This window comes from Thalassophryne amazonica, chromosome 18, assembly GCF_902500255.1.
Source record: "Thalassophryne amazonica chromosome 18, fThaAma1.1, whole genome shotgun sequence".
Classification (NCBI taxonomy): domain Eukaryota; kingdom Metazoa; phylum Chordata; class Actinopteri; order Batrachoidiformes; family Batrachoididae; genus Thalassophryne; species Thalassophryne amazonica.
The window spans coordinates 69,700,081-69,725,755 of record NC_047120.1 but is presented as its reverse complement, the minus strand read 5'-3'; the positions used below and the strand labels follow the sequence as shown (position 1 = coordinate 69,725,755).

General features: G+C 44.4%; 2 protein-coding genes across 2 annotated transcripts in view; both read left to right on the top strand.

Moving 5' to 3' along the window:
- si:ch211-176g6.2 (ras-associating and dilute domain-containing protein) overlaps positions 1–3,376 on the top strand; it is a 50,292-nt gene extending 46,916 nt beyond the window's left edge. The window contains 3 exon segments of the mRNA XM_034194204.1: positions 2,695–2,744; positions 2,746–2,814; positions 2,931–3,376. Of these exon segments, the coding sequence (XP_034050095.1) occupies positions 2,695–2,744; positions 2,746–2,814; positions 2,931–3,021 (210 nt within the window). The 3' untranslated portion in view covers positions 3,022–3,376.
- Positions 3,377–10,793: 7,417 nt separating this feature from the next.
- Positions 10,794–24,867, top strand: LOC117530916 (sulfotransferase 2B1-like). Its single transcript, XM_034193876.1, has 6 exons — positions 10,794–10,937; positions 15,204–15,415; positions 15,892–16,018; positions 20,634–20,728; positions 22,349–22,529; positions 24,686–24,867. Exons 1-6 carry the CDS (start codon positions 10,799–10,801, stop codon positions 24,793–24,795), a joined length of 864 nt encoding a protein of 287 aa, XP_034049767.1. The 5' UTR covers positions 10,794–10,798; the 3' UTR covers positions 24,796–24,867.
- Positions 24,868–25,675: the final 808 nt, after the last annotated feature.

Genomic DNA, 25,675 nt, shown 5'->3' with positions numbered 1-25,675 from the left:
ATTACTTTGAACAGTTGACCCCAAATACACTCAACAAAAATATAAACGCATCACTTTTGGTTTTGCTCCAATTTTGTATGAGATGAACTCAAAGATCTAAAACTTTTTCCACATACACAATATCACCATTTCCCTCAAATATTGTTCACAAACCAGTCTAAATCTGTGATAGTGAGCACTTCTCCTTTGCTGAGATAATCCATCCCACCTCACAGGTGTGCCATATCAAGATGCTGATTAGACACCATGATTAGTGCACAGGTGTGCCTTAGACTGCCCACAATAAAAGGCCACTCTGAAAGGTGCAGTTTTATCACACAGCACAATGCCACAGATGTCGCAAGATTTGAGGGAGCGTGCAATTGGCATGCTGACAGCAGGAATGTCAACCAGAGTTGTTGCTCGTGTATTGAATGTTCATTTCTCTACCATAAGCCATCTCTAAAGGCGTTTCAGAGAATTTGGCAGTACATCCAACCAGCCTCACAACCGCAGACCACGTGTAACCACACCAGCCCAGGACCTCCACATCCAGCATGTTCACCTCCAAGATCGTCTGAGACCAGCCACTCGGACAGCTGCTGAAACAATCGGTTTGCATAACCAAAGAATTTCTGCACAAACTGTCAGAAACCATCTCAGGGAAGCTCATCTGCATGCTCGTCGTCCTCATCGGGGTCTCGACCTGACTCCAGTTCGTCGTCGTAACCGACTTGAGTGGGCAAATGCTCACATTTGCTGGCGTTTGACACGTTGGAGAGGTGTTCTCTTCACGGATGAATCCCGGTTCACACTGTTCAGGGCAGATGGCAGACAGCGTGTGTGGCGTCGTGTGGGTGAGCGGTTTTCTGATGTCAATGTTGTGGATCGAGTGGCCCATGGTGGCGGTGGGGTTATGGTATGGGCAGGCGTCTGTTATGGACGAAGAACACAGGTGCATTTTATTGATGGCATTTTGAATGCACAGAGATATCGTGATGAGATCCTGAGGCCCATTGTTGTGCCATACATCCAAGAACATCACCTCATGTTGCAGCAGGATAATGCACGGCCCCATGTTGCAAGGACCTGTACACAATTCTTGGAAGCTGAAAATGTCCCAGTTCTTGCATGGCCGGCATACTCACCGGACATGTCACCCATTGAGCATGTTTGGGATGCTCTGGACCGGCGTATACGACAGCGTGTACCAGTTCCTGCCAATATCCAGCAACTTCGCACAGCCATTGAAGAGGAGTGGACCAACATTCCACAGGCCATAATTGACAACCTGATCAACTCTATGCGAAGGAGATGTGTTGCACTGCATGAGGCAAGTGGTGGTCACACCAGATACTGACTGGTATCCCCCCCACCCCAATAAAACAAAACTGCACCTTTCAGAGTGGCCTTTTATTGTGGGCAGTCTAAGGCACACCTGTGCACTAATCATGGTGTCTAATCAGCATCTTGATATGGCACACCTGTGAGGTGGGATGGATTATCTCAGCAAAGGAGAAGTGCTCACTATCACAGATTTAGACTGGTTTGTGAACAATATTTGAGGGAACTGGTGATATTGTGTATGTGGAAAAAGTTTTAGATCTTTGAGTTCATCTCATACAAAATGGGAGCAAAACCAAAAGTGTTGCGTTTATATTTTTGTTGAGTATATTTAAACTCATCTACTTTCACCACTTCTACTCCTTGTAACTGCACTATTCCACTGGGCTCCCTCTCATTCACACACATGTACTCAGTCTTGCTTCTACTGACTTTCATTCCCCTTCTCTCTCGTGGAATTCCTCCGCTCCTCTTTCCATGACAACAACTCCCGTAACAGTGAAATGTGCCGTTCATTTCCACAGTGGATGCTGTGTTGATCCGGGACGTCATCTGACTTCCACAGGAATTGCGGAAGACATGGACATCTGCACTTTTTCGGCACATTGAGACAGACGTGCGGAGGAATTCTCCTATAACAGTGGAATGTGCCGAAAAAGTCTTGATGTCCACGTCTTCTGCCATTTTTGTGGAAGTCAGACGACGTCCCGGATCAACAAAGCCTTCACGTTGGAAATGATCTGGTTGTTTCAGCCTGTCGATCGGCGCTCGGAGTGCACCGCGCTCTCAGACGCTGTGGGTGGTCTTTAAACTGGCTGGAGCACTCCTTAATCTGTGTAATCCCCATAAAATCGTCCCTGAAAGCCATCTGAATTTTCCGAATGGTGTCCACCTGGAGGTCTCTCACAGTTTCTGGAAAAATTTGATGCAGCAAAGCTCCAAATCGTTCAGACATTTATTCGCAATAGAAATACGATGAGAGGGGTGGACCACTGCTCACACAAAGCCTGCTCACAGGCGAATGACGCAACCGACAGGCATGAAAAAACTCATGCATGTGCACGAAGGTTCAAGTTTGGCTGATGCAATCACACGTGATTCAAATCCATATGGTTTTTGCAAAAAATAAAAAGGTCGGATACTTTTCTAACAGACCTCGTATACATACAACAAAACTTGTCCTCTGCTTTAAACCATCCTAATTACAGTTAAACACAATCCAACCACTAGGGGCAGTGTGCAGCCACAGCCACGGCACCCATGCACGAACTCCAGATGTAGAGCCGCTGCCTTGGTCAGGGGCAGAGAAAGGAGCAGACACTAAAGCATGTTTTGATTCTTCCATTCTGACTTTTTCACCTCGTCTTCCAGGACACTTCGCTGAGGGTGAAAGGTGTCTTTATCCGAGCAGTGGTCCCGGACGAATCTGGTTCCAGGAGACCGTATCCTGGCTGTGAACAGATTCAGCCTATTTGGAAAGGACTACCAGCGGTATGAATAACTGAAGCGCACAACCTTAATTAACTTGATAAGACACGTCTCACTCGAGTTTGTTCATTCACTGGTGTCTCTTCCTCTCCTTTTTTTTTTTGTTTGTCTTTTTACAGTGGAAAGGAACTGATCCAGTCATCAGACAGACTGAGGTTACTGGTGGCCAGATCTGATTGGATGGTTAAAGCTTTACAGGCTGAATGCTGAGTTCAGTTTGCAGTAGTTGAAGATTATTCCTGCCAGGGCACCTTATCTGGACAAGCCTACGTGTTGTTGTTTAAGAAGTGGACTCGCGTGAGAGATTTTCTGGTCAAGATACAGATCTGTAAGTGGCAAAACGCACAAGCAAATCAAACATGGGAGGAGCCACTAATGCTCCCTGAGGTGACACAGATCAGCTTCTCCTCCATCTTCTTCCGCTCGAACCGCAGCCCCCACTGGTGCTCCTGGACCATCCGGTGGCCCCATCTTGGTATAGCTCACTTGCAAACCTCAAGAGGAAAAAACTAAGCATTAAAAAAGTGGTTAAGAGAAAGGGCCATTAAAGTTTTGTGTTTTTCCAGAGGTGTTGACTTATATTTTCTTTTTAAACTTTTGGGTTCAGTTCATAGTTTGATGCTCTAATGTGTATCTCTGTGTGGACTATGAACACAGATATGTTTGCTACTTCCACAATGTGGTGGTGGCCATGAAAATGAGAACTATGTAAGTTGGAAACTAGCAATGTACCATGTGGAAGATAGGGCCCTTAATGTGTCAGTGCACTTGAAGGTAACTATGACGACTTATGACGAAGACTAAATTTTTTATAGTTTGAAACCGGTCACGGAAGTGCACAAAGTAATCCTGGTGTATCATCAGATGGTGACAAACAGCCTAAAACTTAATTGTTATGATTTTGGTTCAACATGTCCTTTGCGAAAACCATATTTATTTACAAGAACACGCAGGAGCAGATACTACAGACTGGGAACAACAGCAGTACACACACAGAGGCAGATAGACACACACAGGCGGGGTTGCCATGGCAACTCAACAGTTCTGATTATGACATGCCCATATAATATGGCACATACAGTAGTGTTCAGAATAATAGTAGTGCTATGTGACTAAAAAGATTAATCCATGTTTTGAGTATATTTCTTATTGTTACATGGGAAACAAGGTACCAGTAGATTCAGTAGATTCTCACAAATCCAACAAGACCAAGCTTTCATGATATGCACACTCTTAAGGCTATGAAATTGGGCTATTTGTAAAAAAAAGTAGAAAAGGCGGTGTTCACAATAATAATAGCATCTGCTGTTGACGCTACAAACTCAAAACTATTATGTTCAAACTGCTTTTTTATCAATCCTGTGAATCACTAAACTAGTATTTAGTTGTATAACCACAGTTTTTCATGATTTTTTCACATCTGTGAGGCATTAATTTTGTTGGTTTGGAACCAAGATTTTTCTGGTTTACTAGTGTGCTTGGGGTCACTGTCTTGTTGAAACACCCATTTCAAGGGCATGTCCTCTTCAGCATAAGGCAACATGACCTCTTCAAGTATTTTGACATGTCCAAACTGATCCATGATACCTGGTATGTGATATATAGGCCCAACACCATAGTAGGAGAAACATGCCCATATGATGCTTGCACCACCATGCTTCACTGTCTTCACTGTGAACTGTGGCTTGAATTCAGAGTTTGGGGGTCGTCTCACAAACGGTCTGCGGCCCTTTGACCCAAAAAGAACAATTTTACTCTCATCAGTCCACAAAATATTCCTCCATTTCACTTTAGGCCAGTTGATGTGTTCTTCGGTAAATTGTAACCTCTTCTGCACATGTCTTTTATTTAACAGAGGGACTTTGGGGGGGATTCTTGCAAATAAATTAGCTTCACACAGGCGTCTTCTAACTGTCACAGCACTTACAGGTAACTCCAGACTGTCTTTGATCATCCTGGAGTTGATCAATGGGTGAGCCTTTGCCATTCTGGTTATTCTTCTATTCATTTTGATGGTTGTTTTCTGTTTTCTTATAATTATAAGCCTATAATTTTTTGCACCTGCGTATAAGTTTTCCCCTCTCCAATCAACTTTTTAATCAAACTACGCTCTTCTTCTGAACAATGTCTTGAACGTCCCATTTTCCTCAAGCTTTCAAAGAGAAAAGCATGTTCAACAGGTGCTGGCTTCATCCTTAAATAAGGGACACCTGATTCATACCTGTATTTTCCAAAGAATTGATGAACTCACTGACTGAATGCCACACTACTACACTCAACAAAAATATAAACGCAACACTTTTGGTTTTGCTCCCATTTTGTATGAGATGAACTCAAAGATCTAAAACTTTTTCCACATACACAATATCACCATTTCCCTCAAATATTGTTCACAAACCAGTCTAAATCTGTGATAGTGAGCACTTCTCCTTTGCTGAGATAATCCATCCCACCTCACAGGTGTGCCATATCAAGATGCTGATTAGACACCATGATTAGTGCACAGGTGTGCCTTAGACTGTCCACAATAAAAGGCCACTCTGAAAGGTGCAGTTTTGTTTTATTGGGGGGGATACCAGTCAGTATCTGGTGTGACCACCATTTGCCTCATGCAGTGCAACACATCTCCTTCGCATAGAGCTGATCAGGTTGTCAATTGTCACACAGCACAATGCCACAGATGTCGCAAGATTTGAGGTAGCGTGCAATTGGCATGCTGACAGCAGGAATGTCAACCAGAGCTGTTGCTCGTGTATTGAATGTTCATTTCTCTACCATAAGCCGTCTCCAAAGGCGTTTCAGAGAATTTGGCAGTACATCCAACCAGCCTCACAACCGCAGACCACGTGTAACCACACCAGCCCAGGACCTCCACATCCTTCATGTTCACCTCCAAGATCGTCTGAGACCAGCCACTCGGACAGCTGCTGAAACAATCGGTTTGCATAACCAAAGAATTTCTGCACAAACTGTCAGAAACCGTCTCAGGGAAGCTCATCTGCATGCTCGTCGTCCTCATCGGGGTCTCGACCTGACTCCAGTTCATCGTCGTAACCGACTTGAGTGGGCAAATGCTCACATTCGCTGGCGTTTGGCACGTTGGAGAGGTGTTCTCTTCACGGATGAATCCCGGTTCACACTGTTCAGGGCAGATGGCAGACAGCGTGTGTGGCGTCGTGTGGGTGAGCGGTTTTCTGATGTCAATGTTGTGGATCGAGTGGCCCATGGTGGCGGTGGGGTTATGGTATGGGCAGGCGTCTGTTATGGACGAAGAACACAGGTGCATTTTATTGATGGCATTTTGAATGCACAGAGATACCGTGACGAGATCCTGAGGCCCATTGTTGTGCCATACATCCAAGAACATCACCTCATGTTGCAGCAGGATAATGCACGGCCCCATGTTGCAAGGATCTGTACACAATTCTTGGAAGCTGAAAATGTCCCAGTTCTTGCATGGCTGGCATACTCACCGGACATGTCACCCATTGAGCATGTTTGGGATGCTCTGGACCGGCGTATACGACAGCGTGTACCAGTTCCTGCCAATATCCAGCAACTTCGCACAGCCATTGAAGAGGAGTGGACCAACATTCCACAGGCCACAATTGACAACCTGATCAACTCTATGTGAAGGAGATGTGTTGCACTGCATGAGGCAAGTGGTGGTCACACCAGATACTGACTGGTATCCCCCCCCAATAAAACAAAACTGCACCTTTCAGAGTGGCCTTTTATTGTGGGCAGTCTAAGGCACACCTGTGCACTAATCATGGTGTCTAATCAGCATCTTGATATGGCACACCTGTGAGGTGGGATGGATTATCTCAGCAAAGGAGAAGTGCTCACTATCACAGATTTAGACTGGTTTGTGAACAATATTTGAGGGAAATGGTGATATTGTGTATGTGGAAAAAGGTTTAGATCTTTGAGTTCATCTCATACAAAATGGGAGCAAAACCAAAAGTGTTGCGTTTATATTTTTGTTGAGTGTATTATTGTGAACACCCCCTTTTGTACTTTTTTTTTACTAATAGCCCAATTTCATAGCCTTAAGAGTGTGCATATCATGAATGCTTGGTCTTGTTGGATTTGTGAGAATCTACTGAATCTACTGGTACCTTGTTTCCCATGTAACAATAAGAAATATACTCAAAACCTGGATTAATCTTTTTAGTCATATTGCACTACTATTATTCTGAACACTACTATATATGACATCTCCCCTTTTTGACTTTTGGTTTTGCTTTTACTTTTTTTAACTTCTGCAACAAAACAATATTACACAGTGCAAATCAACACATTCACTTTTTTTTCTTCTTTTTTTTAACAGAACACACATCATATTAACTTTTTTTTTTACAACAACCTGTGTCCGGCAGCATTCTTCATACATCCTCACAGATTCACCCTGTTCACAGGTTCTGCTCAGTCTACCAGACCATGTGAACACATCCAGTCAGGGATATGGTGTCCACAGAAATGGCAAGATCAGGCTGTGGTTCTTGTGGAGTTGTAGGTGAAGTATCTCCAGCTGATACAGGAACATGCTGCAGGTGAAGATGATTGTGTCTCAGAGTCGCCCCCTGGTGTATCTCAATGACATAAGATCTCACAGTGGGTGTTTCCCAAGTGTTCTGATGATCCATCTTGGTGAGGATAGGATCACCTGGTTTCAGTAACAGCAGGGTTTTGGACCATGCTGTAGGTTGAAGTAGAAAGCTTGTTTCTGTTTCTCCTCTGCATCTTTATTCTTGACGGCTTGAAGATTTGGCCATCAGGGTCACTCACCTCTGTCACACTCTGTATTGGGCTGTGCGAGGGTCTTGCCTGGTGCATATTCAGCAGCAGGCTTAAACCTCGTAAGTCTCATCAAGAGTCTCTGACATCGTATAGGAACATTATCCAGATCCTTTTTATTCATCAGTGGCACTAAAGGATTGTGATCAGTGACCAACTTAAAGTTCTCAAGACCAACAAGGTACTTTTCAAACCTCTCCATTCCCAGACACTTGAGATACATTCCTTTTTGATCTGCGCATATCTGGTTTCAGCATCTGACAGTCGGCGTGAACAGTACGGGACTGGTTTCCATTCTCCATCATGTTGTTGCAGCAGCACTCTTCCGATGTCGTATCTGCTGGCGTCTGCTGAGACAGCTGTAGGTCAATTCACATCGTAGAACTTCAGTAGTGGAGACGTAGACAGGATGTCTTTGATACGCTGAATCGCCTCCTGTTGTGGGTGGTCTCACATCCATGAGTTGTTGGATCTCAATAGTTCATACAATGGCTGACCCACTGTTGACGGATGAGGTATATATTTTCCCAAATATGTGAACATCCCCAGGACACATTTCAAATTGTGGACGTTCTGTGGCTGTGGTAGCTCCCTGGCAGCTTTTACTTTGTCAGGGTCGGGTTTTACTCCTGACTTATTGATTGCCTGGCCAAGAAAGTGGAGCTGGTTCTGTCCGAACACACACTTGTCTTTGTTTAGCTTTAAGCCAGCGGTCTCTATTCTCTCCACGACTTTGCTTAGATTCTGATCATGCTGTTCTGCAGCGTTGCTGTACTCAATTATATTGTCTGTGTAGACAGCTACTCCGTCAAGACCATTGAGGGTCTCGGTATTGTTCGCTGGAAGATCTCTGGAGCACTCATGATGCAGACAGGTACTCGTTTGAAGGAGTATCTCCCAAAGGGGGTTATGAACATGGTTAATCTGCTGCTTTCTGGATGTAGAGGTATCTGCCAAAACCCCTGAGGCAGTGTCTAGTGATGAGAACATGGAGGCGCCCCTCAGCTTTGCAAAGATTTCCTCAGCAGTCAGAAGGACATAATGCTCTCTTTTTACAGCCTCGTTTAACAATTTCAGGTCCACGTAGATTCACGCTTTATCATTTTGCCTTGGGATTGGCACCATTGGAGCACACCGGTCACTTGGCTGTGTCACTTTCTCAATGACATTGTTCTTCTCCATATGCTGTGTTTCCTCTTGTACTCTCTGTATGGGAGGTACGGGGACTCTGTGCACTGTGTGCACTGCATATGGCTCAGCGTTCTCCTTTAACAGGCTCTATCTATCAAGAACCTGGGCACAAGAAGGCAGGAAACAATTGCAGGACTCACTCTGGTGCATAGTGTGAGAAGAAGGGTTTAATTCAAAACCAGGTGGAAATCAGTCAGTACACAGAAAGGCAGGCAAACAGCAGCAGTATCCAAATCATGAGTCAAAATGTGAGGTCAAAAACAGGCAAAAGGCAAAACCCAGCTGGCAAAATGACAAACAAGGACTGTGAGAAAGGCTGATAAGACGAACTGGCAAAAACATGAGGGAAACAGAAGGCTTAAATATAGCAGGTGGTGGTGAGGGAAAATGAGAAACAGGTGTGTGAGAACATTCAGGAACAAGGTGTGGCAAACAGAAGAAAACACACCTAAACCCAAACCCCAGACACAAGACAAGACAATATGGTGAACACAAAATACGTACCAAAAACAAGCAATACATAAAACCAAACACGTACACAGTCCCACATGACATCACCCCCCCGCGCTTCAAATGCTGATCCCCGACAGCCCAGGGGCGTCAGGGTGCGAGGTGTGAAAGAACTGAATGTGGCCAGTGTCCAAAACAAGACAGGATCCATGACCATCTCTCCCTTCCCAGTCAGTCAAGTACTGGATCCGCCAGCCCTACGACGAGAAGACAGGAGCCACCACACAGTGAACACAGGACTGCTGTCGATGAATTGGGTGGGCAGAAGGGGCTCGGCCGGAGTGTAACGTATTCTGGATGTCACTGGCTTGACATGGCTGACATGGAACATAGGGTGGACGTGCATGGTCCTGGGGAGTTTCAGCCTGATTGTAATTGGGTGGACCACCTTGGACACAGGAAAAGGTCTGATGAACGAGTGCGCTTCCTTGAGTCCACTCGTAGTGGCACGTGTTTAGTCGAAAGCCAGAGCTTCTGGCTTGGAACGTATGATGGAGCAGGTGTCTTTTTGCAATCTACAGCCATCTTGTAGATCGCCAACAACTTGATGAGGGCTTGGCGGGCCTATTCCAAGGTTCTCCTACACCTCCTTACCAGGGCCAATGCAAACAGAACTGGGGAATCTGAGTCTATGGGAGGAATTCTTTCCTTGTGTGTGCTTTTATATGTGTTCATGTACCGGACCGGCTTATGTGTGTTGTTGTTTGTTAAGTGTGTCATGAGGCCGGTCAAGGTTTGCTCAGCCCTGCTCGTGACCTAGGGCACGGATATACATCTAGAGCTGGGTCCCCGGGCATCAAAAAAGGTGGCCTCTGCTCCTAACTGGCAATTAGGATGGGTAAAAATGCAGTAAACACATTTCATTGTGCAGGGAACATGTTCCTATGTGCATATGACAATAAACTTCTTTTGAATCCTTGAAACAGAGACGGTTGATAACCATGGAATATATGGAATGAACAGTGAACTGCTATGTGCCAATTCCACTCAAATCAGATGTTCTGACCAGGGTGTGGGATGTTGGACATGATGCAGAGTCCCTTCTCCAACTCTTGGTTGATGCGTTCAGTCTGACCGTTGGACTGGGGGTGATGGCCATAGGACAGGCTGACAGTTGCTCCCAGGAATCTGCAGTATTCCAGAACCGGGACACAAAATGCAGGCCTGGTCTGACACAATGTCCAGAGGGAAACTGTGGAACCTGAAAATAAAAGTATTTACTACCTCAGTCGTCTCCTTGGCCAAGGGATGTTTAGGCAAAGGAATAAAATGTGCCATCTTGGAAAATCTGTCTGCAGACCGGGAACAAGAGTAGTACACAGACACAGAGGCGGATGGACACTCACACACACACACACAGGTGGGGGTCACCATAGCAACTCAACAGTTCAGACTTTGGACATGCCCAAATATGACAGAAAGTACAAAGACCAGCAGGTACAGTTGCTGTGGGTATTGTGTGTGGTAATATTTTGCTAGTTGTACTATGACTGAAGCAGAGTTGTACACGGTGTATAAGGGGCTTTATGTCCCTTCAGCCGTGTACTCCACGTGTGGCTTCAAACACTACGAGGAGTTTTCATTTCGAGCAGACGATATCATCACTGTAACGTACCCCAAGTCTGGTAAGTCAACACTCGAAAGTCAATGTGTCTTTTGTGAAAATTAACCGAGCTGAAGCTGAAATTTAAACCTTCTAGTTTAAAGTTTAAATTCAGTCCTTTTTTTCAACAATACAGTCAACTCATGTGAGGGGAAATACGTAATTACATATTTGATTTGCACATTTAATTGCGGCCTGTCAGAATGGAGGGACTGTGTACACAAAAACTGTAAAAACAGTCAACACTATCTTTTAAAAAATGATAATCCAAATTATAAATAATTTCTTCCAACTCTTTAACTTGTGCAAGTGATGTCAAAGCTAATAAAAATTAATTATTCACACAGCATCTGAAAAATGCACACAGATTCAGAGCTATTTTAGCCATAAGAGTGAGGTAACCTCAGGTGTTTACTGTTACCTGTCTGAAGGTCCATCCACCTGTGTCCGCTTCATGTCTTACTCCAGGACACACAGTCAGTCTGGGCTGTTTTTGTCTCCAAATGTAATATGACTTTAATCTGGATTTCAAATCAAATTCTTGTATTTTGTGATCAACATATGTCCGTCTCTGGACATATGTCCAACCCATATGTCTCAATAAGACTGAATAATAATAATTATGGACATGAACGTGGTGTTTCTGATTTCACTCCTGCTGTGTTCACACACAGAGATGTGTAAAATTAATTGCTGTGTGACGCTGTCTTTTGTCCACAAGAAAGCAGTGTTCCTCCAGCAGAAGCCAGCTCCCAGTACCATTTAGCCATCGGTTTAGCTCAGTTTAGCCAGTAACTCAGAGGACTGGCAGCTGGTCCACGTCACAGCTGCCCTGTGAACAGTGGCCACTCATCCTCACCTTTCTGTCCAATTCCATGATCACAGAAGCAGTTTCCTGAGTGAGACTTGCCAGTGTCCCACATGTAGCATCTTAGCTTAGCTTAGCACAGTGTGAGATCACAGCACAAACCACAAACACGGCCGGTTCCACGTTTTCTGGAGAGGAAACACACTTTGTTCTCCTGGCTACAGGAATGGAAAGAATAAAATCTGTGGTTCTCACGCTGGACTTCACTTACTGCTGTTTGTCCAAGATGCAGTATACGAGGTCTGTGAGAAAAGTATCGGACCTTTTTATTTTTTTCAAAAACCATATGGATTTGAATCACGTGTGATTGCATCAGCCAAGCTTGAACCTTCGTGCGCATGTGTGAGTTTTTTCACGCCTGTCGGTTGCGTCATTCGCCTGTGAGCAGGCTTTGAGTGAGCACTGGTCCACCCCTCTTGTCGTTAAGGAAATGGCGGAATGATTTGGAGCTTTGCTGCATCAATTTTTTTCTTGAAATTGTGAGAGACTTCCAGGTGGACACTATTCAGAAAATTAATATGGCTTTCAGGGACGATTTTATGGGGATTACACAGATTAAGGAGTGCTCCAGCACTCCTTAAGCGGCGCGCTACGAGCGCCGATCGACAGGCTCAAACCCCGCTTAAACAACCAAATCATTTCCAACGTGAAGGCTTTGTTGATCCGGGACGTCGTCTGACTAGCACAGGAATTGCGGAAGACGTGGACATCAGCACTTTTTTGGCACATTCAGAGAGACGTGTGGAGCAATTCCACGTGTAGCGGCGGAGCTGCATGGTGCAAAGCAATGCCGTGATGAAGCCTTACAGGACAATTTCTCGGATATTCACACGACTGAAAAGCAACCGGAAGCCGTCTGAAAGCCACCTGAAAGCCGTCCTGTGAGACCAACACGGAGGTGGTTTTGTCCCACACCATGAGCGGCACGGTGGCGCATTCATCCGCTTCTTTTTCCATGAAAAAAAACTCCTGTAACAGTGGAATGTGCCAAAAAAGTGCTGATGTCCATGTCTTCTGCCTTTTTTGTGAAAGTCAGACGACGTCCCGGATCAACAAAGCCTTCACGTTGGAAATGATCTGGTTGTTTCAGCGGGGTTTGAGCCTGTTATCGGCGCTTGGAGCGCGCCGTGCTCTCAGACGCTGTGGGCGGTCTTTAAACTGTCTGAAGCACTCCTTAATCTGTGTAATGCCCATAAATGCCCACTGTAGCCAAGTGCTTGCTCACAGGGGGTCGTTTTGACCGTTGGGGTTGGCCTTGCCTTACAATATAAAGCGCCTTAGGGCAACTGTTTGTTGTGATTTGGCGCTATATAAAAAAAAAAATTGATTGAATTGATTGAAAATCGTCCCAGAAAGCCATATTACTTTTCCGAATGGTGTCCACCTGGAGGTCTCTCACAGTTTCAAGAAAGAATTGATGCAGCAAAGCTCCAAATCATTCCGCCATTTCCTTAACGACGAGAGGGGTGGACCACTGCTCACTCAAAGCCTGCTCACAGGCGAAAGAGGCAACCGACAGGCGTGAAAAAACTCGCATGCGCACGAAGGTTCAAGCTTGGCTGATGCAATCACACGTGATTCAAATCCATATGGTTTTTGAAAAAAATAAAAAGGTTCGATACTTTTCTAACATACCTCGTAAAAACAACTCTCACTTTGCTCCTCAAAATGTTATCCTTTGAAAATCTGTCCATCTAATAAGCAACACTCATCATTTTCGTGCATCCTTGAAAAACACATTTTAACCATTTGGACGTATCCACCGTCAAAGTCCACAAAAAAAAACTGATTTCACACAAAAAAATCTATTTTTTCCAATGGTAACACCCTGACATCGGAGTGAATGTGAGGCATTATTTGTAAAGCCCTTTGAGCGTCTGATGCAGATAGATAAGCGTTATAGCAATGCAGTCCATTTACCATTCATTTCAGTAGAGTATCTCGAGATGGTGCGACCCTACATGATGTCATCAAAGTCCAGTTTTATGAGAGGTTCATGTTTCTGAGCGTTTATCAGCAGGTGAAATCAGACTAATTTCCCCACATTTATGATTTAATTTCTCAGGACACATGGCACCAAAAATAAAACACAATAACTCACTCACTCATCTTCAACCGCTTACTCCAGTTAAGGGTTGTTGGGGGGCTGGAGCCTATCCCAGCAGTCATAGAGCGTGAGACGGGGTACACCCAGGACAGGATGCCAGTCTGTTGCAGAGCCACATACTGTACACACAAATAAACACATTCACACCTATGGCCAATTTAAAGTTTCCAGTCCACCGAACCTGCATGTCTTTGGATGTGGGAGGAAGTCAGGCTGGGATTTGAACTGAGGATCCTCTGGTCTCAAGCTCAACGCTTTAACCGCTACTAGACCATTATCTCCCAAACATGGGAAGAACACGCAAACTCCACACTGTAAAATCTAACATGTCGTTTCAACTTAAAAATACGAGTGAAAGGGCTGCCTTAAAATTTCAAGTTAAGTGAAAGAAAATAAGTTGTTATCTAGGTTAGATATTCCTTGTTGGGTAAACTCTTGCGTTAGTTTGGATTGATTCATCTTTCATAATTGATTTAACTCATTCAGGTAGTTGTTTGAATCTGAAATGGTCAGTTTTATAAACCTTTTGTTTCAGTTAACTTGACATGGATTTGTCAATTGATTTAACTATTTAGGGTAGTTGTCTGAACTGACAAATCAGTTCATTTTAATTAAAACTGTAAGTTGTGTACTTGGGTTTATTAATTGATTGACCTGCTTGGTTGTGATTTGAATTTGCACACACACACACACACACATACACACTTAAATGAAATTGATTAATTTCACCGAGTGAAAGTTTTACCTCCGAAGAAACATGCGGTCGACGATGCCCTCCAACTTACGTCCAAAATGGAGGAAGGGAGGAAAGGAGCACATGTTCACCCGCCAACAGCTGCATTCCCACAATGCATTTCAAGAAAAGCATGATGACACAGGCGTTTTTATCCCTAAAGTCAAGTTGACTTACATTTCTAATTCAGTTGGGCCTGGATTTTCAAATTAGCATTTATTTTGTAGTTGAGATGTTTTTAACTAATAATTTCATGTTATTATAACAACCTCAGTAATCAAGTGTCTTAATGACATAGAATAATATGTTAAGATAACAGACAAAATCACAATTTACAGTGCATACAGAAAGGCCACAGGTGGGAATCGAACCCATGACCTTCTCACTGTGAGGCAACAGTGCTAACCACTAATCCACCATGCTGCCTAAAACACAATAATCAATATTTTCATAATTCTTTATTTATTTAGAATAGTCAGCTCATTTGGCATTTTATGTACTAGTGATATGCACGCTGGTCTGAAAAAAGTTTGAGAAGCACGGGTCTGATGCTGAGTCACATCTGGTGTTCTTTTGTCAGGTACGACTTGGATGCAGGAGATCATCCCTCTGATCCAGAGTGGAGGAGACCCAGCCCCTGTTGAGACTGTAACTAACTGGAACCGAGTTCCCTGGATAGAGGCGGACTATGCATCTGCTCTTAACCTCGAACAAAGGCCATCTCCTCGCCTGCTGGCGACTCACTTCCACTTCAACATGATGCCACCATCATTTTTTGAAACAAAGCCAAAAGTAAAGGGCACAGTGTTCTCAGTTATTACATCACGGATAAGAACATGTTACTTTGACTGTCCTACCTGTCCTTAAAAGTGAAGCCTCAACTTTATGACAAAATAGTCTATGAAAAATCATGTTTTTGACACAGAACTTTTTCAAAAAAATCTTCTTTTGTCATTGGCCTAATAAATACCTAACTATAGCATCGCGCTCATACAGCGCAGACCTCCGCCAACACTAGTTTCCAATTCCACAAATTTTACCTTGGAAAAATATAGATCAAAAGGGCTTTTCAGTGTTAAAATCAAATATCCACTGAATCCACAAGATGGATCAGATGCGACTCATAAATCTCAAAAATCTCATTACGATATATGAAAAATTGTGGGTTACAGACTGTTCACAAACAGACAAACAAACACACGGGGGTGAAAACATAACCTCCACCCAACTTCATTGGTGAAGGTAATTAACTGGATTCTTTGTTTCAGGTTGTCTATGTCATGAGGAACCCCAGAGATGTGGTTACATCTTACTTTCACTTTCATCGGATGTTTTCCTACCTGGTGAACCCGGATCCACAGAGCGAGTTCCTTCAAAAGTTTCTTGAGGGAAAAGGTTGGCCTTCATGCTATATTTACTCTGTATAATTAACAACAGCTCTTGGCAAAATTCTGTTGTAGCTGCATTAATGGTAAATGTCCACCAGGTGGAGATATTACTACATTCCAAGAACCTTGGACAACAAACACCCTGTTGCTTACAATAGTAGATGCAGTCACAGGCTGTAATGGACAGTCAGCTTTCAGCTATTTGTGACCGTCATCCAGTCAAGAATGAACAGAAAGCAAAAACAAAGAAACAAAGCAGCAACCTATAGCAGGAAAGTAAAGTGAAACAACCAAATCTAGCACACTGTGCAATAACGGTCTCATAATACGAGATGTAGATCAGACTCCCAGAGACATTGCTAGACTGTGTGGTGTGTGCATCTGCAGGATGTTAGTCAACCAGATACGGCATATTCTTGTAAAAATAAATAAGTGAAAATACCATATGTGTTAGGATTAGAAGCCAGAAATTAAACAAGTAGAACCCCAATATGCAAGTCACCTGAGACAAAAAAGGTGAATTTCAAAAAACAGTGTTTAATATACAACTAGAGGTTTCAAAATCCAAGGAAGAAAAGGTTTGAACAAAAATACAATTTCAATACCCACTCTGGGTGAGGGAATCCAAGAATGCAAAAAACAGTAGTGCTGGAAGTTTCAACAAAAAATGCAGTTCATCCCTAAACTCTGGGTGAGGGGAATCCAGGTAAAATTCAGTCAATACAAAAAGGAGTGCAACAATCAGGAACAAATTCAATCCAAAGAGGAGTGCAAAGAAAACCACACTGGTTACTTACTACGACTGGAATACAAAAAAACAATGGATGAATGAATGAAAGTCAGTAGGAGTAAGACAGTCCGTGTGTGTGAATGCGAGGGAGCCCAGTGGAATAGTGCAGTTACAAGAAGTAGAAGTGGTGAAAGTAGATGAGTTTAAATACTTGGGGTCAACTGTCCAAAGTAATGGAGAGTGTGGTAGAGAGGTGAAGAAGAGAGTGCAGGCAGGGTGGAGAAAGGTGGCAGGAGTGATTTGCGACTGAAGAATATCAGCAAGTGTGAAGGAGAATGTTTACAAGACAGTAGTGAGACCAGCTATGTTGTACGGCTTAGAGACGGTGGCACTAACAAAAAGACAGGAGGCGGAGCTGAAGATGTTGAGATTCTCTTAGGGAGTGATGAGAATGGACAGGATTAGAAATGACATATCAGAGGGACAGCTCAGGTGGGACGGTTTGGAGACAAAGTCAGAGAGGTGAGATTGAGATGGTTTGGACATGTGCAGAGGAGGGACCCAGGGTATATAGGGAGAAGGATGCTGAGGACGGAACCACCTGGCAGAAGGAGAAGAGGGAGACCAAAGAGGAGGTTTATGGATGTGTTGAAGGAGGACATGCAGGTGGCTGGTGAGACAGAGGAAGATACAGAGGACAGGGTGAGATGGAAATGACTGATCTGCTGTGGCGACCCCTAATGGGAGCAGCCAAAAAAAGAAGTAGAAGCTCATAATGCTAATGGACTACATGCACTTTGATTTTGATGTAATTCTGATTACTTCCATAGTACTTGTTTCTGGTCTAGCTTACGTTAATGGTGTCGGTGCTATTTAAACCAAACCAAACAGGCTCTGTTGTTTAGTTATAATGTCATAGAGAACATAACTGAATGAAGCATGTAAACAGACCCATTACTGAATAGTAGCATTTGACTAACATTACTTAGATAATTGTTTTTTTGTTGCGTATATACAGAAAGTTTGTTCAACAGGCCACAGAGACCGATGAGCTGTTCTGGAGCAACGATGAACATTTATTTACAGGCGAAACACTGAACAGGTTTCTTTCTGTCTGTCACCACACTTGCCTGCTTCTTCTCCACTTTTGCACTCTGCCCACAGCAGTCACAACCACAGATTTACTAGATAGGCAGGACTTGTATGAAAGGCCTGCTGCCCCTGAGCGGATCACGGTTCTGCCATCTTGGAAGGTTGAAGCGCCGCAGCTGTCGGTGTTAAATGCTCTGTGCTTGTAATCACTGTGGATTCTCTGACCGACTTCTCTGACGTTATTTACATTTAAGACGTGAAAACTTGTGCTTAGGTCAATTCAGATACGTAGATTTGATTTCTGAAGTCAGATTTATCATAACTATTGAGCCTTTCTCCTTATAAGGCTGCGAATGGAGCGTAAAGTGGAGCTCCTGTCAATAGAAAACTCACGTCAGCAGTCAACTCTCTGGCTGATTCCTCTTTTTTTTCTTTCTTTCTCTCTGCGCTTTGACAGCGAAGGATTAGAATGAAATCATCCCGTGCCGGACCGCAGCCCCCAGCCGACTGCTCCCCTGCCCACCTGGCAGCCACGCTTGCCGCTAGAGCACCTGACCGCCGAGATCCCAAACCGGCCGGCAACGCTGCTCATGAGCTCCTCGTTGTTGCAGACAGCCAGCTGCAGGTGACGGGGAATGATACGAGTCTTCCCACTGTGACTATCCTGAGCAGCACCGCCGGCCAGCTCGAGGATCCCAGAGGCCAGACATTCAAGCACAGCCGCCCCCCATCTCCCCACCCCGCGGCCCGTGGACACGGCCAACTGGAAACTGCAATCCAGCATGGGAGGAGTGAGTCTTCGCCTTGGCTCTCCATTCACAGCCTTATAGGGAGAAATGATCAACAGTTATGATAAATCTGGCTTCAGATATCGAATCTACGTATCTGAATTGACCTAAGCAGAAGTTTTCACATCTTAAATGTGAATAACGGCAGAGAAGTCGGCCAGAGTATCAACAGTGATTACAAGCGCAGAACATGCATTTAACGCTGACAGCTGCAGCACTTCAACCTTCCAAGATGGCGGAACTGCGATCCGCTCAGGGGCAGGCTCAACCTGATCCAGTATATCTGTGGTCACAACCTTTTATAGAGGCGCTTGATGCCCTCTGCAGGTATACACAAATCATTACACCCACAGGACTGTTTCAGACGCTACAGTTTTCTTAGCTTTGTAGTCGTGTACGAAGTCTATTAGATAAGAAACCGACACTTTTATTTTTTTTTAACTATATGGATTTGAATGACGTGCGATTACACCAATCATGCTTGAACCCTCGTGCGCATGCGTGAGTTTTTTATGCATGTTGGTGACGTCATTTCCCTGTGGGCAGACCTTGAGTGAGATGTGGTCCCGCCCTCTCGGCTGAATTCCTTTGTTTCACACGCTGCTCAAGACGGTGCGCGTTGCTTTATCAACATTTTTTCTGGACCTGTGAGGAATATCTGAGTGGACACTATTCGAGAAATTTAGCTGGTTTTCGGTGAAAAGTTTAATGGCTGATGAGAGATTATGGGGTGTTTCTGTCGCTGTAAGGACTTCCCATGGAGCGGGACGTCGTGCAGCGTTTCCAGGCGACGTCGTCGGACTGTTTCGACCTGAAAACATCCTAATTTAAAGCTTAATTCACCCAGGACATCGTGAGAGAACAGAGAAGATTCAGAAGAGGCCGGCATGAGGACTTTATGCAGACATTCCACTGTTTAAGGACATTTTGTAATGAAAGACGTGCGCGCAAATTCACCGAGTCGTTTCCGTGACGACTCGGCGAATCTGTGTGCGCCGCGACAGGAAAAACACCTCCGTGTTGAAAACCATTTGTAAAATTCTTCTGAATTCTGACTTCTTCTGAAAGTTCTCTGTTCTCTGACGACTTACTGGGTGAACAGAGCCTGAAATGTGGAAGTTTTCAACTTGAAATGGCGAGACGCTGCCGCCTAGAAGCGCAGATCGCCGTGGGCCGTCTTTAAAGCGACATTACCAGACCAAAATCTCTCATCAGCCGTTAAAAGTTTTACTGAAAACCAGCTGAAAATTATCAAATGGTGTCCACTCAGTTGTGCCTTACAGCTTTTGAAAAAATTTTGATCAAACAAAGCAGCAGTCTCTGAGCCATTCCTAAACAATGAAAAAATCGACGAGAGGGTGGGCGACTCCTCACTCAAAGACTGCCCACAGGCGAATGACGTAACCGACAGGCGTAAAAAAACTCTTGCATGCCCACGAGGGTTCAAGCATGTCTGATGTAATCACACGTGATTCAAATCCATATGGTTTTTGAAAAAAATAATAAGGTCGGATACTTTTCTAATAGACCTCGTATATCCTGAAAATCTGATTTTTTGGTGTTTAATTTTGGAAACTCTTTTGGAAATATTATCATTGATGGACCAAAAATAAAAATGGAGCAATATTGTGTAGAAGCGTGGACGTGATTGTACAAATGAGAAGGTGGTGATGAGGAGGACAAATACAAACAGTGAACAGTTTGATGTGATGGGAAGAAGATTCAAGAAGATCCTACGAGGTGTCGATTATCATTTCTGAAGATGGCTGTCGGCACGCAGGGTGAGTGGTGAGCGATAAGAAATACTGCAAGGACCTTTAATGATGTTACTGCTTGGAGGGTTTGTGTTATTTTGCTGAAACTGCAGGTTTTACCTCAGCGTTGACGCATGTGCTCAACAAGCTACAACCAATGATGATGAGGACAGTTCACTTCATTAAAAGGCTGATTCACTGCACCTGGAATGACCAACAATGTCTGATTTGGAAATATTTGCTTTGTGTCCTTCGTAGTGATCTTCGGCTCATGGTTTGACCACGTAAAGAGCTGGCTGAGTGCTCAGGGTAAAGCGCGAATAATGTACATCTGCTACGAGGAAATGATTATGGTGAGCTTTGAAAATATAAACAATTTTTATGGATACCATTAAAATGATTATTATTCTTAAACTGATGTAATCACGATGATCTGGCAGAGGACACGAGTAGTACAACCAATTTAAGTCATCACAAATTTTTCAAGTCATTTCATCTCATTTGCTTCTACGAGGGTAGGCTGAAAAGTTCTAAGGCTCACCAAGAAGGAGAAATGCCATTTCAATAAAACTTGACATGCATTAAGTTCAACTCTTCTGATGACTAACTGTGTTATTTTCTTCCAGGTTGTGAGGTAGTTTGTGGTTCATAGCCAAGTTTGAAAGTTCGTGGTAGAAGGAAATGGCAAAAATGGACAAAATCTGGCATTGCGGTGTGATTAAGTACCTGCATAAGACGGGGTTAAAGCCCAAGGACATTCATGCGGATATGGTTACTACATTAGGGGATGAAGCTCCCTCCATTTCTACAGTGCAGAAGTGGGCAGCTGAATTTAAGAGGGGCAGAGAGAGCCTTGAAGACGACCCAAGGTCTGGGCGGCCTGCAACAGCCACAACCCAGAAAAACATTGACCTTGTTCATGAAATGGTGATGGACGATCGACGATTAATTAGCTAGCAGATGCTGTGGGAATATCCCGTAAGAGAATTGAACACATTCTGCATGAAGAACTTGGAATGTCAAAGGTGTCAGCTCGGTGGGTGCCACGTCTTCTGACACCTGATCAGAAACGCACCAGGCTAGTCATGTCGAAGGCAAACTTGGCGTAATTTGAAGAGGATCCAGCAAATTACATGGAACGATTTCTTACCCAGGATGAGTGTTGGGTTCACCACTTTGAACCAGAGACAAAAAACAATCAATGCAGTGGAAACACCCAAGGTCACTCCTCCAAAGAAGGCCAAGGTCGTTTCGTCTGCGGGGAAGGTCATGGTTTCAGTTTTCTGGGATGCCAAGGGCATTGTGTTCGTGGACTATCTTGAAAAGGGACAAACCTTAAATGGACAGTACTATTCTAACCTACTGAGACAGTTACGTGAGGCTATCAAAAAGAAACAACCAGGAAAGCTGACGAAAGGGGTGCTGTTCCATCAAGACAATGCCCCAGCTCACAAGTCAACAGTGGCCATGGCCACTATCCACGAGTGTGGATTCAAACTGGTAGGTCACCACCATACTCCCCTGACTTGGCACCCTCGGACTTTCATCTGTTCCCAAACCTGAAAAAAAACTTGGCTGGGAAGCACTATCGGAGCAATGATGAGGTGATGGCTGCTGTTGAGGACTATTTTGACTCTCAAGATGAAAGCTTCTATGCCAAGGGAATCAAAGCACTCAAGCACCGCTGGAAGAAGTGTGTGGAGTTACAGGGAGACTATATGTAGAAAAATAACCCTGAATTTGTTCAATTCGACAACTGCATCATAGTCATCCTTAGAACTTTTCAGCCTACCCATCAAGTCAAACAGTGTTTCTCTTTTCATACTTTGGAATGATCTGTCCCTGTTTTTTTTTTAAGTATTCATTTCATAGTGTCTTTAAACATGTTCCTAAAGTCTGCTCTGTGATTTGACATCACAAGAAGGAGAAACGCTGCAGAAATGTGAGACAAGTTTTGCTCCTCTGTGCTACAGGACCTGAAGGATTCTGTATCAAGAATCGCCCAGTTTGTGGACAAATCTCTAGATGCTGAAACAATCGAGAAGATAGCGAACCACTGTAACTTCAAGAACGTGAAACAGAACAAGATGTCCAACTACTCTCTTGTTCCAACTGAATTCATGGACCAGACCAAGTCAGAGTTTCTCAGGAAAGGTGCGATTTTGCCAAATGTTTTATTCAGTATGATCTGTAGTAATGGATTATCACAGATAAATTCCAGTCAAACACACTAAAATGTAAATTTATCAATGAATAATATCACTCACACGTCTTCAATCACATATCCAGGATCGGGTCATGGGGACAACAGCTCCAGTAGGGGGCCCCAAACTTCTCTTTCCTGGGTCACATTGACCACCTCTGACCGGGAGATCCAGAGGTGTTCACATGCCAGTGTGGAGATTATAATCTCTCCACCTATTCCTGGGTCTTCCCCGGGTCTCCTCCCACCTGGACGTGCCTGGAACACCTCCCTAGGGAGGCTCCCAGGAGGCATCCTTACCAGATATCGGAACCACCTCAGCTAGCTCCTATCAATGCAGAGGAGCAGCGGCTCTACTCCGAGCTCCTCACGGATGAATGAGCTTCTCAGGCTATCTCTAAGGAAGCCTATTTCGGCTGCTTGTACCTGCATACTAGTTCTTTTGGTCATGACCCAACCCTCATGACCATAAGTAAGAGCAGGAAAGAAGACTGACCAGTAGATCGAGAGCTTCATCTTTCAGCTCAACCCCCTTTTTGTCACGACAGTACTGTAAAGCAAATGCAATACCGCCCGCGCTGTGTCAATTCTCCGGCCAATTTCACACTCCATTGTCCCCTTACTCCCAGCCACTTCACACTCAGCTGCAAACCAATCCAGTGAGTGTTGGAGGTCACAGGCTGATGAAGCCAACAGGACATCATCATTTGCCAAAAACAGTGATGAGACCCTGAGTCCACCAAACTGTAGACCCTCCTCCCCCAGACTACGCCTCGATATCCTGTCCATGAATATCAAAACCAGGATTGGTGATGACACGCAGCCCTGGTGGAGGCCAACCCCCACCGGAAACGAGTCTGACTTACTGCCGAGCACCCGAACACAGCTCTCACTTTGTGAGTACAGAGATTGGATGGCCCTGAGTAGGGACCCCCCTCACTCCATACTCCTGCAGCACCTCCCACAGTATCTCCTGGGGAACCCGATCATACGCCTTCTCCAAGTCCACAAAACACATATAGACTGGACATGACCAGGACAGAACCTGCAATGTGCCTGTTCAATCAGATGTTCGACTATCAGCCGAACCCTCCTTTCCAGCACCCTGGAGTAGACTTTACCAGGGTTGGCTGAGTAGTGTGATGCCCCTGTAGTTGGCACACTCTCTTTGGTCCCCTTTTTTAAATATGGGGACCACCACCCCAGTTTGCCACTGCTTAGGCACTGTCCGAGACCTCAACGCAATGTTGAAGAGATGTGTCCAAGTCCTTCCACAACCAGAACCTTCAGCATTTCTGGATGCATCTCATCAACTCCTGGGGCTTTGCCACTGCGGAGTTGTTTGACTACCTCTGCCCCTACTATAGAGGGCGCTCCAGTCTGATGCAGGAGTTCCTCAGTGTTCCTTCCAGTTCCCAATTACTTCATCATGAGGTCAACAGAGTCCCGTTGTTACTGTAAACAGCTTGGATGGTTCCCCGTTTTCCTCTCCTGAGGTACAGCATGGTCCTCCGGAAGCACCTTGGTGCCACCTGAAAGTCTTTCTCCATGTTGCTATGAACTCCTCCCATACTCGCTGCTTTGCCTCCCTCACAGCAGAGGCTGCCTCCCTTCAGGTCTGTTGGTACCTTGCTACTCTGGAGTCCTCTGAGATAACATATGTTGACGACTTCATATGAAAAAAGACTCCTTCAGTCGAATGGCTTCCCTGACTACTGGTGTCCACCATGGTGTTCAAGGGTTACCTAAGAGGTACCTAAGACCTTCAGTCCACAGCTCCCTGCTGCAGCTTCAGCAATGGAAGCTTTGAACATTGCCCATTCTGGTTCAGTGCCTCCAACCTCCACAGGGATGTCAAAAAAGCCAGCCCCAGATGGTGATCAGTTGACAACTCTTCCCCCTCTTCACTGGAGTGTCCAGAACATGCAGCCTCAGATCAGATAATACGATCACAAAATCAATCGTCGACCTGCCTCCTAGGGTGCTCTGGTACCATGTACACTTATAATAATACCACTTTTATGGAAAAATGAAAAAATATACAAAATTAAAAATTATAATTATAATTGAATTAAAATTCTTGTTATTTTTCTGTTCTGTGTTTTAGGAATTGCTGGCGATTGGAAAAACCACTTCACTGTGGCAGAGGCTGAGTACTTTGATGTGGTTTACAAAGAAAAAATGAAAGATGTCAAATACAAATTTATATGGGATTAAACCACATCATGGCTTATCACAAACAGGAAAAATGAACGCGTCTACGGCCTCAAGAAAAGGGACAAAATTATGGTCTCAAGAATCTGTCATATCATAATATCATTTGATTGGTGCAATATGTAGGTCTTGGGGTCACCAACCCAGCTGTTGGGGATCACCTGCTCTGCATGTTTTCCAACTGTCACACTGCTCTACATACTGCTAACTAAATCATTTGTACTGAGCCACTCAAGAGTCCGGAAACCACACACTTGATTAATCAGCTATGGCTGCAACAGGTGCACGTGGAAAACATGCGGGGCAGGTGATCTCCAGCACAAGGGTAGGGCATCCTACCACATATGGCACACAGCTTCCACATCACAAAATTTTGTCATTTATTTTAAAAGTGTGCTTTTCAAAGAAAAACTGATATAATAAAAATAAATTAATAATCATAAATAATATTCAATGGCCTAGTCATCATTCACTGGCTCCCTGGTGCACTAAAGGCTGAGGGCCGATCTGTTTGAAACTTGGCACGCGGGTTCAGCTGGGTGTGGAGCAGTGCATACTTCATTTTTGTCACAATAGGTCCCTTTCCTGATGGCTCCCTTGATGACTCTGCTGATGACGTGAATGACTCTTTACCATGAACAAAAGACTGAAACTCCTTTGACCTGAGTACCCCATTGTAAACAGGGGATAAAGCGTGTCTCAGACCCCCTCCCTGGTTAAGGCTGGGTTTCAAACATTTCACAAAGAATGCCTCCTTGACCCCTCTCTCAAACCATTTCTTCTCTCTGGCTAATATTTTAACTTCCTTGTCCTCAAATGTGTGGTTAGTGTCTTTAAGGTGGAGATGAACTGCAGACTGAGGTCCACTGGCGCCCTCTCTGCG